This window comes from Chinchilla lanigera, unplaced genomic scaffold, assembly GCF_000276665.1.
Source record: "Chinchilla lanigera isolate Chin_1 unplaced genomic scaffold, ChiLan1.0 scaffold00013, whole genome shotgun sequence".
NCBI classification, from domain to species: Eukaryota; Metazoa; Chordata; class Mammalia; order Rodentia; family Chinchillidae; genus Chinchilla; species Chinchilla lanigera.
In genome coordinates, this window is record NW_004955414.1 from 23726881 (window position 1) to 23740535 (window position 13655).

Here is a 13655-nt window from a genome sequence, read left to right on the forward strand (position 1 = left end):
AATATATGATCAAACTATGTTGTATGCATATATGAAAATACTACATGGAAACCCAATATTTTGAAAAATTAATAGTAACAAATTAAAAATTTTTAATTATAAAATAAGACATTAGTGGAAGTGAACAGACAATGAGTTATATGTACTATATATGCATTATTTATAATTGAGTGTCATATTGGAAATAATTTTAATATCCCTATTCTGGGCCATGTGTGCACCTTAAGTTTTAAATTAATATCTCATACCATTCTCAGTCAGTGGAAATTCACTTCACATATAGAATTTGGGCCATTAGCTTGTCAGTTAAGGTAAAATCTATGCTTAAGCAAGGAATGAAAAGAATTATTTTTCAACATTTTATTTCAGTTTAAAATATATATGTACTTTTTACTCACCAATACTTTAATGGATCCAGAAATTACAGAAAAATCCCATAATAAATCACATACTATGACAAATTTTGTTAAAATAAAGCAATAGCTCAAGGGAATTTAAAAATAAAATAAATGTCCATTAAGAGGAAACTCATTAATGAAGTACAATACAGCTACAAAAAGGAATGTCATGATTTATACACACTCTTTAGAAATAATTTCTAAGGGCCAGGGATATAGCTCAGAGGCATAAGCACCCGCCTGGCAAGCTCAAGGTCTTGAGTTGATTCCCGGTACCAAAAAAAAAGAAAGAAAGAAAGAAAGAAAGAAAGAAAGAAAGAAAGAAAGAAAGAAAGAAAGAACGAAAGAAAGAAAAGAAAAGAAATACTTGTTAAGTGTAAAAAGGACCAAAGTTCAAAACTGTGTCTATCACTTATGTAAAAAAAATAGTGTCTGTGCATTCATATTTGTTTATGCTTAAGCATTATTTAGGACATAAAAAGAACTCTTAAATTGGATACCACTAAGCAATTATATTGGAAGTAAAGGGGAGAATGCACTATTTATTTATGTCCCTCTTTGTTATTTGAAAATTTCACAAAGAGGCTATATTGTATTTATAATTCAAAATGTCCAGGCGGACACTGAAGACAATTCAGCATCCCTTCTTTTTAAATCTTTTTGATCCTTTTCCCACACTCATTACCTTGTTGCAGACAGGTTCCATTATAGGATTCCTCTCTTTCATAGCATGAATCCACACTAAATTGGAACTAGTTCTTTACATACATATTTCTCCTACCAGGCTGTGAGCTCATTGAAGGTAGACATACATGTCTTCATTTTTATATCACCTTCACGAAGCATGGCATCAAGCTCATTATAGATGGGCAACAGATGTTTGATAAATGAAAAAATCTAGTCATTTGTAAGTCATGTTTCTACTTTTCACAACAGATGAGAACGAAATGGCAAGAGGCAATGGTAGCACAGTGACAGAATTTGTCCTCATGGGATTCACAGACCGTCCTGAGCTTCAGCTCCCCCTGTTTTTGGTGTTCCTGGTCATCTATCTCCTCACCTTGGTGGGAAACACTGGCATGATCCTGCTCATCAAGGCAGACTCACGGCTCCACACCCCCATGTACTATTTTCTCAGTCACCTGGCATTCATTGATCTTTGTTACTCATCTTCCATTGGGCCCAAGATGCTGCAAAATCTGTTGGTGAAGAGAAAAACCATCTCCTTTTCAGGCTGTTTTGCTCAGCTGTACTTCTCCAGTGCTTTTGCCACTACGGAGTGCTTCCTCTTGGCCGCAATGGCCTATGACCGTTACATGGCCATCTGCAACCCCCTGATTTACACAGCTATCATGACCCAGCGGGTATGCAAGGAGTTGGTGGTAGGAGTCTATACCTATGGCTTCCTGAACTCTGTGATACAAACAATACTGACTTTCCAGTTGTCTTTCTGTGACTCCAATGTAATTCACCACTTCTATTGTGCTGACCCTCCTCTCCTGGCCCTCTCCTGCTCTGACACCCACAGCAAAGAAAAGCAGCTCTTGATCTTCTCTGTGGTGAATCTCACAGGATCCCTCCTGACTGTCCTTGTCTCGTATGTCTGCATTCTCTTCTGTATCATAAAAATTCAGTCTTCTGAAGGCAAATGCAAAGCATTTTCCACCTGTGCCTCCCACCTCACTGTGGTCACCATCTTCTATGGAACACTGTTTTTCATGTACCTGCAGCAACCTAAAGCCTGGAATTCATGGAAATACAACAAAGTGGTCTCTGTGTTTTATAGTCTTGTAATCCCAATGCTCAACCCTCTCATCTATAGCCTGAGGAACACAGAAGTGAAGGACACCCTGAAAAAATTGCTAGAGGGCAAAGAGTCACAGTGAGTGAATTATCAAAACGTGGCCTTATGAAAATATAATTGACATAGTTTAACCAATTTGATTAAGATTTAGTAGGCCAACTGATATCCAATCAAGAAGTAAAAAGTTCATCCAATTTGCAGTTTAAATGACCAAACTATTGGGCCACTTGTTTGACATAATAACAGTTAGTTCATTCAGTTATCACAGACCAACTAGAACTGATTTACAAGCCAAAATGTCATTAGCTATGTGCTTTATAATTTGAAAATGAAGTTGACTACAAATTTGATGACAATATAACCTCTAAATTTAAAAAACTTCTCTAAAGTAGCACTTTGGGTAAAATTATAGGTTAATATAGACGGATATAAAACTCACACATGAAAATGTGTTATTACAAACATTTTCTAGCTTAAAACAGTCTGTATTTGTAATCTGTTATTCTTAGGAAATATTTCTTCATAACACATTGCTATACACAGTAATTAAATTTCAACACCAGCTCACGTAAAGCTTATTTAGTCCAAATGTAATTGAAGTACTGCATGTTTTAAATGATCAGTAGAAAAATAGTATTATGGCAATTGTAAGGGGAGGAAGGAAAAAGAAAATTGTGGCTCAGTTAAAGGTGGGCTTTTTTAAAAAAAAGAAAGTTTAATTAGAAGATATAAAGAACCTGGGGTACTTTCAGAGATATTACAAGTACTTATTTACTCAATACTCAGGGTTTAATTTTTCTAGTTTCTGAAAACTAACATTATACTGACTTTTTTTCTTTAGTGGAAAAGAAAGAAAAATAGGGAAAAAAACAAAGGAAAGAGAGTGTGTCCTAAGGTAGCCAGACCAGGGTATACATGTTTCTGAGAAATAACATTATTATCTTAAATAAGTTAAATTATATAGAGAAATATTTTGGCTTTGCAATATTTTACACATTCTTTATTTATTTCCACAATTTGATATTCCAATTTCTTAAAGATTAATCTACATAAGTTCTTGCTGTTTATAGGGGCAGGTGAAAAAAATTCTTTAATTTTGTTCTTATGTAAGCAGGAATAGGAGATTTTTTTGTGAGTTTGAATTCTAATACTTCTTTCAAAATAGTTAGGATACACGTATCTGCCATAAACCATTAGATTTCTCTTAAACTGTTTTTGAAAGGTGACTGTTGTATGATTTTATAAATGGTTAAGAATATATTTCACTAATTCATTGCAAATTCATCAAGAAACTAAAAGGTTCCCAAGTTAACTTTTCAGATAAGGTGAAGTCTTTACTGGATTGTTGTTTGTGATTGCTTAATTTTAGAAAATTAAAAACAACTCAATATTAAAAATTGCTTTTACTTAGTACCAGAAAGCCTATATGAAGAAATACCTTGTATTACAAGTTGTATTCCTAAACACTTGGGATGAAGTATTGACTGTGATTAAAAACAAAAATATTGGCAGGATAAAGAAACAGTGAGGAAAGGTAGGAAGCCAGCCAAAAAAATGCAAGAGTTGCCCAGGTAATGAGCTCGAGGGGAATCAACAAAGTGGTAGTGCTGAAGGATGATATGAACCTGGATGTTAGACCATGAGCTATTTGTGACTAAATAGATTATCTTCCTCAGTTTACACCCCAGTACCTACCACAGTTCCTGGCATAGAACAGATACATCAGAATTGTCAGCTAAGTTGAACTCCTCTGTATTTAATTCTAATTCCAGTGGATGGCTGGATGTGGTACCCAGTAACAGTCCTGTGGCGGGAGAGTGAGAGAAAAGGAATTATTAGAGTTGTCCAGTAAGACTGTTTTTCAATATCCCCCAAACAATGCTTATATCTATAAATCAGAAAGACATAAAAAGATAACAGCACAACCTGACCAAGGAGAGGGATGCATTGGGGAAGTTGACCATGGGGAAGATGATAAGAGCTGGACCACAACAGACAAGGGATCTTTGCTATAAAAAAGAGGTGACTAACGGAAATAAAAATGAGCAGATATCAACACTTAGATTGAAAAGAGTGTTTTCAACACAATGCCACAATTCTTAAATTTTTTTCTCAAACTATTTTCAGATCAGTTTGATTTAGAAGCAAAAATAACAGTAAATAGAAAGCTTGTGTTTTAATACACAGTCCTTGACAAGTTAATTATATTCATATTTTCAAAGGAATATTTGATGTGAATATTTCTTTAGTTCTTTTCAGAAGAAACTAAAGATATGTCATGAAACCTCCCCAAAATAGCTTCCTGCTGTTGAATTTGTGCACTTTCTTCAATATGTTCTTTGATTCTCCTATAAAATAAAGCAGAAATAAAGAGTAATATATTCATAAATTGTGAAGCATATAAATCTATGTTTTCCTAAACTTCCAAAAGAGCTGAAAAACAAAGAATTAGGTATAAGGAAGGATCTGAATCAGCTAAATTTTGAGCATTTTTCTCTTTTCTGTCTTCACTGAATTTCCTTAACCTTGTAAATTTATCTCCATGACTTTAGCTTTATGAAGAAACATCTCAAGTGAAGAATTCTCCAATTAATTATTTACATTTTTTCAAAGTATATGGAATATCACAAACATGATCTTAAATATTATATTTAAATGATAATATTTAAGCCATAAAGTAAGCCAACATAATTACACATCTTTGTCCACTTATAAATTGAAGCTGTTTCAATCAACATATAATATACTAATTCTTCAGCCATTAACAAATATCTTCTGAATACATAAGTATTTCAAAATAATAGAATATTAATTGATTTTGAGTACATTATTTCATTGAAGGGAAACATAAAATTTCTCATACAAAACAAAATGCAAGTTCATTTTTCTCATGATAATCCTGAAAATGAATTTTATTTCCCAGTCTTCACTGAATAGGCAGTTTTCGCTAAAAAAAAAAAAAACTATATATAACCAAAATATATGACATATGCTTATGAATATATAAATTTACACTCATCTGTACATAAAGTGCAGAATTTTTCAGTTAATAGAGATTTAAATTTCTTAGTTATCCTCATTTAATACTTTGGTGGTTTTTGTGCTTAGAAATAGACCAAAAGGATTTTTTTTTTATCAAGCTGAAAACAAAAAGGAAACATGACAGGAATTATCCTTTCCATTATACTTTTCTATTTCCCTTCATATTATTTCATATTATTTCACATACAAGTGTTTGAGAAATTAAGCATTTTAAAATCTCCAGTGTGTGTCCCACATTGTCAAGTCTGCCCTGGACATACAGTTCTGACATTCTTTGATGAGCAAGATGGAACACCAAAGTGTCAACTCAGCGCCAGGGAGGGGCTCTGCCTGCAATTCAGTGTTCCATCCACCAGAGATAAGGAGCCTCTGAAGCCAGCACTTGTAGAGGTTAGATTTCTGGACAGTGACAAACATCTTACTTTTCCACCCAGGTTGCCAGAAAAATATAAATAAACAGAACTTCCACATCTGATTAGATAGCGTAGAGTGGAAACGGGAAAAAATTGTCATTCTTTTTCAAAAATCAAATGAGTATCTCTTAGGTCTTTGAGGCGGCTTGACTGTCCTAACAGTTTCCAGAAGGCTTTGTTCTGTGGAGTGAAAAAAATATTTTATTCCCACAGGTTTATTTTTGCTTGGGTGTATTGGCCGCTCTGGCACCTGGAACCTACCAACCTGCAGCTTCTGCTCCTTGCTGCAGGTGACACTGGTTGCTGACTGCGCTGGATGTGGTGTGAGGTGCGTGAGGAGAAGGGACCCAGATGAGCCAGCCAGGCTCAGGCACTGTCAAGCCCATCTGTGTGTCACTCTCAGCTAGGGATGGTGCATGACAGCAGGTGCCTCAAGTGTGGGCAGGAGTAGAGAGAGTAAAAGGTTTGTGTCTAGACTTCTCATCGAACATCTTTATTCCATTTTTATTCTCTTTTAGAAGGATCTACTCTTAACTTGCTTGGCCCCCATCATTCCCTGTTTTACTTGAAATCAATCTATTATTATAAATAGTGTTTTACTTCATTTGCCTTAGCAAAAATAACAACTAACTTTCCTTAGAAATCTTTCAGATGCAGAATTTAAATTAATGCTGATTATAATGAAGCAGAAAATTGAAAAGAAATCCATTAGATGTTATTTGTATTAAAGGACAGTATGTCATGAAAAAGTAGCATTTTGAACTATCTTTCCACCTTATCACAAATCACAAAGGGGTCCAAAAGTGGCCATCTGCACAAAATAGCAACTCTATCAACTGTAGTCTAGTCTACCGTCAAGTACTGTACTTTAATTAATTGTCAAAAACATTATCTGCTAAGCTTTTATTCCAAGCCTGTTCATATTTCCTTGTACATTAAAGTATTAAATTTACCCAAAGATTATGTCTGTGGGACCTAACCTATAAGAGTAGATTAGTAGCACTTGCATTGCAAGCAAGCAAATAAATTATTCTGGACCTGAAAAGAATGTATGGTTTAGGGGGTGAAAAGTTCACTTACAAAAACTAAAACTTGGTCCTCAAGAAAACATCTGTGAAAAATAAAATTTAAGTTTTAAATAAGCAGACCTGTGGAAGTACAGCAATATAATAGAGAGGGGGCTGGACAGGGAAACTCAAGGTTAGACAGAGCTTAGTCCCAAATCTGCCCTGAACTGCACTGTCAATGAAATAAGCCTTGGCTTTTTCACCTGGAAAAGGTACAAAATAATATCTCACAAAGTTACCATAAGGACAAAATAGCACAGAGTATGCTAAACTATATTTTAAGCATTATAAAAGTACTACCCTTTTATTTTTGGTAATCACTCTACCACTATGACCTGGGCTCAACTTTCAGAATCTTTGACTTGAAACTACTGTTTGGAAAGTCCTTGCTTAAAACTGTTTTTACATATAGCTGTATGCTAGAGAGATGAAATATGGAAGTTGCTTTTATCAATAATGAAGTTTCTTCATCTCATCTACATATCTGGAGAACATTCTACAGTTGGTTTCTTCCTTACAGGAGCCCTGCCCCAATATCTCTTTGCAAGTCAGTGACTTGAAACATGGACACGGTTCCCTGGATACCAAGTTGTCTTGCTGACTCATAATAAATCCATAATAAATTACTGTCCTTTCTTTGACCCTGAACAACTACAGCTCACCTATTCCCATAGAACAAAAGTCTGAAGTATCAAAGCAGCTCCTAGGAGCTTCTCTCCAAGTGTCAGCTGCAGCCTTGGCAGGAGGCATTGGACCCCCCAGGCCTGCAACCGATGTGAGCATCTGTGGTCCTCACCCCAGCCTATAAGACCGTGATTAGAGGTGAGCTGCTGGAGGGAGGCTAGTGCATTTGGCTGGCAGTGGCAGAGGGAGCATTTCACCTTCTCCTGCTCCTTTGCCTTGTTCTCCACTTAGATTAGCAATAAGACTGGGAGAAAAGCGCCAGATATCTCTTCCTCCACCTCCCTCCTCTCCGGTGCTCTCTGCCTTCCCTTAGCAGGGCTATTAGAATGGGAATTCGACTGTGCTCTGATTCTAGGGGAGTGGTGATGGGGCGTCTGAGACATGGAACTACAAAGCTGGCCCGGGAGAGGAGCAAGAAGCCTGAGCACCAAACGACACCCCACGGAGGTGCTGGCTCTGGCTTTACTGCTCAAGGCAACAGAAAATCTGTCCAGTCAGCAGATCACAGTGCTGCCCTTTAAATAGAGATGTCTAACAAAAGTTAACTAAATCTTGGTTTCATCTGTTCACACTCTCTTACTCTTTCCTCTTCCCTCTCCCTCTTCTTTGCCCCTCCCTTCCCTGTGCACACTACTACATAGATATACTGTTAGGATCACAAACCCAAATTTTTAACAATTAAATTGACCATAACATTCTATTCTATGACTCATTTCTGCCTTCCCAACTCTTGTACATGGTGCTTTCCCCCATGCTTTTTCTGGTTCAGAGAAATTAGCTAATTTGACCTCTCCTTATGACCTTTGCATTTCATAGAAGACAAGATTTATTTCTTTCGTCTGCACATTAATGCAAGGCCTTCTTGCTTGAATCCCCTTCCCTTCCTTTCTTACTATCACCCTTATCATTTCTCCAAACCTGGATTTTCCAAGTATCTCTGCTTCTAATCTCTTATCAAAGACACAGCAGATTTACATATGTATGAGTACAGTGTATCATAATATCAGCAGTTCAGGTCAATGGAAGAAAGAGTGCATTTTTTAATAAAATAGAGCATCAATTATGTATCTTATGCTTTATATCAAAATAAGCGCAAGACTGAACAGATCTTAATGTAATACGTAAAACCTTAAAAGTATTAGAGGAAATACAGGTAAATATTTGCTAGTCTTAGAATAAGAAAAGGTTCCCAAACAAAAAAATCAGGACCAGAAATTGTGACAAATAACAATATGACAAATTTGATGAAATAAAAAAATATGTTTCTATTATAATACATAGACAGGCATTAAGTGAAAAAATGCATACAGTGTATACAACAGAACTAATATAGACAAAAGATAAATCAGCAAAATATACATAGATGATGTACAAAATAAGAAATATATATGGCCCTAACTGTGCAAAAGATGTTCAGGTGCATTAGTGATCAAGGAACTACAGATTAAAATGGAAATGAGATCACTTTTCACCTTTCAGACTGGCAAAGGCATTAAAAACTATTAACAACCAAAAAGAGCCACACTTATAGGCTACTTTAGAAAGGGCAAAATTTCCAGAGGTATAAAATTTCCAGAGGATAATTTGAAAATAGTCACCAAAAGCCTTAAAATTAAACATCCTTGTATTTAATGATTTTCTTTGAAAGAAATTATTTCATAAAAATGCTACAACAAATTCACAAAATGTATGTATCTAGTAATTTGTTATACAGTAATAGTCTTTACAAGAGTAAAAAATCAGTAGCAATATAAACATGTACTAACGAAGAACTGGTTAAATAAACTAAGAAATTTATTTATCTAAGATTCAATAGTCTTCAATGCACCAGTTTAAATGATGATATAGTCAAATTTTATTTTCATAAAAATGCTCATGAAGTATGTGCAAACGGTTTCAAATTATGCATCATTTTGTCTTTTAAGTGCATATGTGAAATATTAGATATACAGATTGGTACAGTAGTTAGTATTGGTTATTTCTGTATATTAAGGTTCCAGATACCTTTAACTGATATTTTTATATAGAAATAAACAAAAAACTAAGAAATCAATTCCAGTCAAATAGTCTTAAATCCCCACTCAACATTCTACCCTATATTATTAACTCCAAATTACCTTTCCAATGCCCCATACCAAGCCTAGACGCAGGAGCTAAGTTTAGAAGATGCAACCACATTTTGGACAGAGAGAGTAAATAATTTACAGTGGAAAGACATGAAGTGGTAGAGGAGTCAGAAATGGTGCTGGAGTTTCAGATCTGCTGTCGCAAAGATAACTGACCAAAAAAAGAGATGGTTTAGCAGGAAGATCCTGGGTGCTTAAACACCCACACAGAGCCTTGAACACAGCAATCATTCAGTGTTTTTAATAGAAGGGTGTAGTTTCATATGACCTTTATTGTGGGCAGTTGTATCCATACTCTATCCAAAATATGCTCTGGGGATTCTAAGAAAATAGAAAAAGAAGTTTGATGCAACATAGGAGACACTGAAATGGGAGTCAAGAGGCTTTTTACACAGCAAATAGCCACATGATTCTGGGCAAGTCACCTCACTTTTCTCTCTGTCGAGCAATTCTGTTGTTCTGCACAGAGATTTAAATGCCATTTTTTTTCAGACAGGTCTTCCCTGACTTCCAGCACTCAAATAAAAGAAAGACACTGAGCCCTTCGGGTCTCACTTGTGTGGTTGTCAGGATCTAGCTTCTGCCTAGCAACCCACAGATACCTGCCCTTGTCTGGGCTTGCCACAGACGTATTTCATTCCTTTAAGGTATTTTGGACTTAACTACTGGAAAGAATAGACCAAGGAACCTACTCAAAATATCCCAGTATATCACTGAAAAAAGAGGGAGGACTCCATAAGGAGCCATAGCATGCCCCACACCATGTGCGTGCACACACACATGCACACACACACACACGCACACACGCACATGCACACACTCACACATACACACATGCATGCACAGCACTTACCATACATTGGACTCTTGGAGTCGCTCCCTCTGCTCCTACAGACACTGAGCTAAGCACTTTGCATACTTGGGCATATCCTTCTTCACCATCACAATAACAAACCCCCCTGTGATTAACCATAACACAGATGAGCAAAGTGGAACTTAGAGAAGCTTAAGTGACATATCCTAGATCACACAGTGCAATGCAGGCCAGATTCAAACGTGGGAAGACTGGCAGGGGATTGCTTAGCTGCCTTTATTTACAGAGGTGTGAATGCTATTGAAAAATCAAAATTGGCCTGACAGGTTTTACAACCTTCTTCACTCGTTTTACATTTCTTTTCACTCTGTAGTAGACATACTAAAGTCATCACATCATATATCTTGATTAAATAAAAATCTTTATTTGTCAATAAAACATTTTGAAAAGAAAGAATAGGAAATGCAATGGCCTGAGTGGTGTGTCAGAGTGGGGGCTGGATGTAGCATGAGAGCCCTCTGGTTTATGCTGTTCTTGTAAATGATGAGACTAGCAGAGGCTCAGAATCCCTTCCTGAGAGCTGTGTAGTGGACTGTGGCCTATTGCTCCTGTGCTCACAGGGACTGCCCTGCTTCCCCGCTCTCCTCACCCAGGAAAAGCCCAGAGCTGGGATTGGCAGGAGCGTGGGGCCCAGCTCTGGCCTGGGCGTCAGCCTGTTCCCAGGTGTTATCTCAGCACAACGGTGCTTTTCATATTTAGTGTGCCATCTGCCCCAGAAACCTGGCCTGCTTTGGTCCACAATGTTCTCAGGTATATCCCACCAGCTTTATAAATTCTCTCCAAAGAACATAACAGAGGAATCATATAGCAAGTAGCTACTCACCTCCTGTGGGCTCTTCTGGTGAACAACTCGCATGAGAGTAGATGTATGGGCCTAAGAATTCCTTTTATTTCTATATTCTCTATATTCTTCAGCTGCAGGATTAAATTACTGTCATGATTCAAAATGCACTAGAGTGGACCCAATTTTTTTGACAATTTAATTCCCACTCAAACCTCTCACTTTTGTTATGAGAGCCAATTTTTGAGATGTGATATATGAGGACTTAATAATAACTACAGTTCTGAAATAAGAATAAAATGAAAGAGCAGCCTCTAAAACTTTGCCTGATTAGTAAAAATAAATAATTCAAAATTCCCTGTGACAAATTTCATAACCACAATGAAACATTTTTTTCTCAGAAAATGAGCTTTTAAAATATTTTCTTACAAAAAGAAAAAAGTTCTAAGTTATGATACATTAAAAATCTTCACAGAATTCATGAATATTATCATAAAATGTTGAGTGAAAGATGAGGATGTACTATACTATCAGGTGCATTCTCCTCATTAACTTGAGTATGACTTTTTCAACTTCTTTAAATTAAATACAGTACCTGTGAGTTATAATTAAGTAACTTTTTAAAAAAATACCTGAGGCATTAGAGCTAGAAGCCACTTACTTGCACGTCCTTGCTATTTTGAATGTCTTGTCACTAGGTCACAGTGTGGTATAAATGGGGCCGTTTAGTTGAGTCTGAGTCTTAAATCACTTGAAAAAATGGGTTCTTGCAACTTTCTCCAGGGATTTAATACTAATCCTGTTATTGAGAAAATTATGAGAGTATGATTAGGAAAGTTACAGCATTTTCACCCCCATGAAAAACATGAGCCCTGTGGTCACCTGCAGTCCAGATTTCCAGCTTGTATCAACCCTGTAAAACTTGAGTGGTATTTCTGCTTTCAGCAGATAGTTTTATTTGTGTAGTTGTCTTGGTCATAAAAGCAGTATCAGCATAAAAGGTAAGACCAGTAAAAGCAACACAAATACAAGAAATTGGCCCAGGCTAAAAGGAAATCACTGTTCCCCGCTATGGTAGTCCTCTTCCAACACTCCCACTGCCTATGTTAAGAGCAACTGTTTACATTTCTTGGCACCCCAATAGACCATGAGCTCCTTGAGGACAGGAAATACATCTTAGTCATCTCTGGATGCCCAGATTTTCATTTTTGCTGTTCACTTCATCCTCTATTCAAACACTGTGGTCTGTTGGTCCTTATAGAACAGTGAAGAGATGGTTTCCTGCTTTAGACTCAAGTGTTGTTTAGGAGAATGTGTCAGCAAAAGCAGGCAGGGTGGCAGAAGCCAGAGAGCAGTTTCATTGGAAATGACCCAGGGAACTGGAGGGTATGAGCCCAACCCCAATATCTGACCCTCCTTCTCTGAGAAATGGACACATCAAGACACCAGCATCAACTGCCATTTAACCCTAGATCATAGCAGAATACCTCCACCCTGATCCAGGCTCACTCACTGAAGAAATGGGAGTCACCAAGCCATGTAAACTTAGATATCTATTTTTTTCTTAAATTGACTAAATGATATCTGACCATATCCATTAGTATCTTCTGAGCTTTGCTGGGGCAGCTCAGAAGGCCTGACTCAAACCAGCTCTGTGGCCATGATAGAGATTATATTGCATAGAGGAATGGAGACCAGACTTTTGAATGATGGTGAATTCATTCATTGGCCCCTTTGGGGCAATACACCTATTTCTAAAACCATTTCCTCTTGTCCTTCCCCCCAAGTTGGGCAATGTTAAATTAGACATAATCGCTGACTGCAAAAATCTCACAGTATCACAAACCAAAAACGGAGGAAATGCATCTTGTGTGCTATGATAGATTATTATGCTCTTTTACAGATCCAATTTCTCCTACTGTTTTCCTGTCTCTGTTATTTGCTGTGGCAGTTCCTGAGGTGCCTCATTAAATGTAATTTAAAAATAAGTTTTTTGAATTCCTACATGTCTTAAAATAACTTTATCTTAGCTTCATTCTTGATTGATAGTTTTTAGAGAATATAATTCCTGATTGAAAGGTTATTCTATGACATTCTATCAAACAGTGCTCTATTCTGATATTTGTTATTTTGAAAAGATATATTTGAGGGAAGTCCCTGTGTATAAACTCAGGATTTGTTTTATTATATGTATGCTGCAATTTTGTAGCTAACCAAAATTTTTTTTAAATGTAAGAAGGCATTTCAATCTCAAAATGCATTCTTATCTTTGGGGTTTCCCTGTATAATTTGTTGAATAGTTTGTCTTTTATCTGTTACTAATTTTCAAGAATTTATTCTGCTTCTCCACTTGTTACTTCCCCTCCTGCCGGCACTGGTGCTGAGGATCAAACCCGGGCTTCGCACACACTTCATAAGCACATGCTGTGCCCCTGAGCTGCATCCTCAGCCTTCCAACTTTTGCTT

General features: G+C 36.6%; 1 protein-coding gene across 1 annotated transcript; it reads left to right on the top strand.

The window, feature by feature from the left end:
- The first annotated feature begins 1345 nt into the window (after window positions 1-1345).
- On the top strand, window positions 1346-2284 carry LOC102018487 (olfactory receptor 1030-like). Its single transcript, XM_005380523.1, has one exon. It carries the CDS (start codon window positions 1346-1348, stop codon window positions 2282-2284), a length of 939 nt encoding a protein of 312 aa, XP_005380580.1.
- The last annotated feature ends 11371 nt before the right edge of the window (window positions 2285-13655 follow it).

What these genes read in the sequence shown, in the direction of transcription:
- LOC102018487 (XM_005380523.1), top strand. Translation starts at nt 1,346, where the DNA reads ATGGCAAGAGGCAATGGTAGCACAGTGACAGAATTTGTCCTCATGGGA.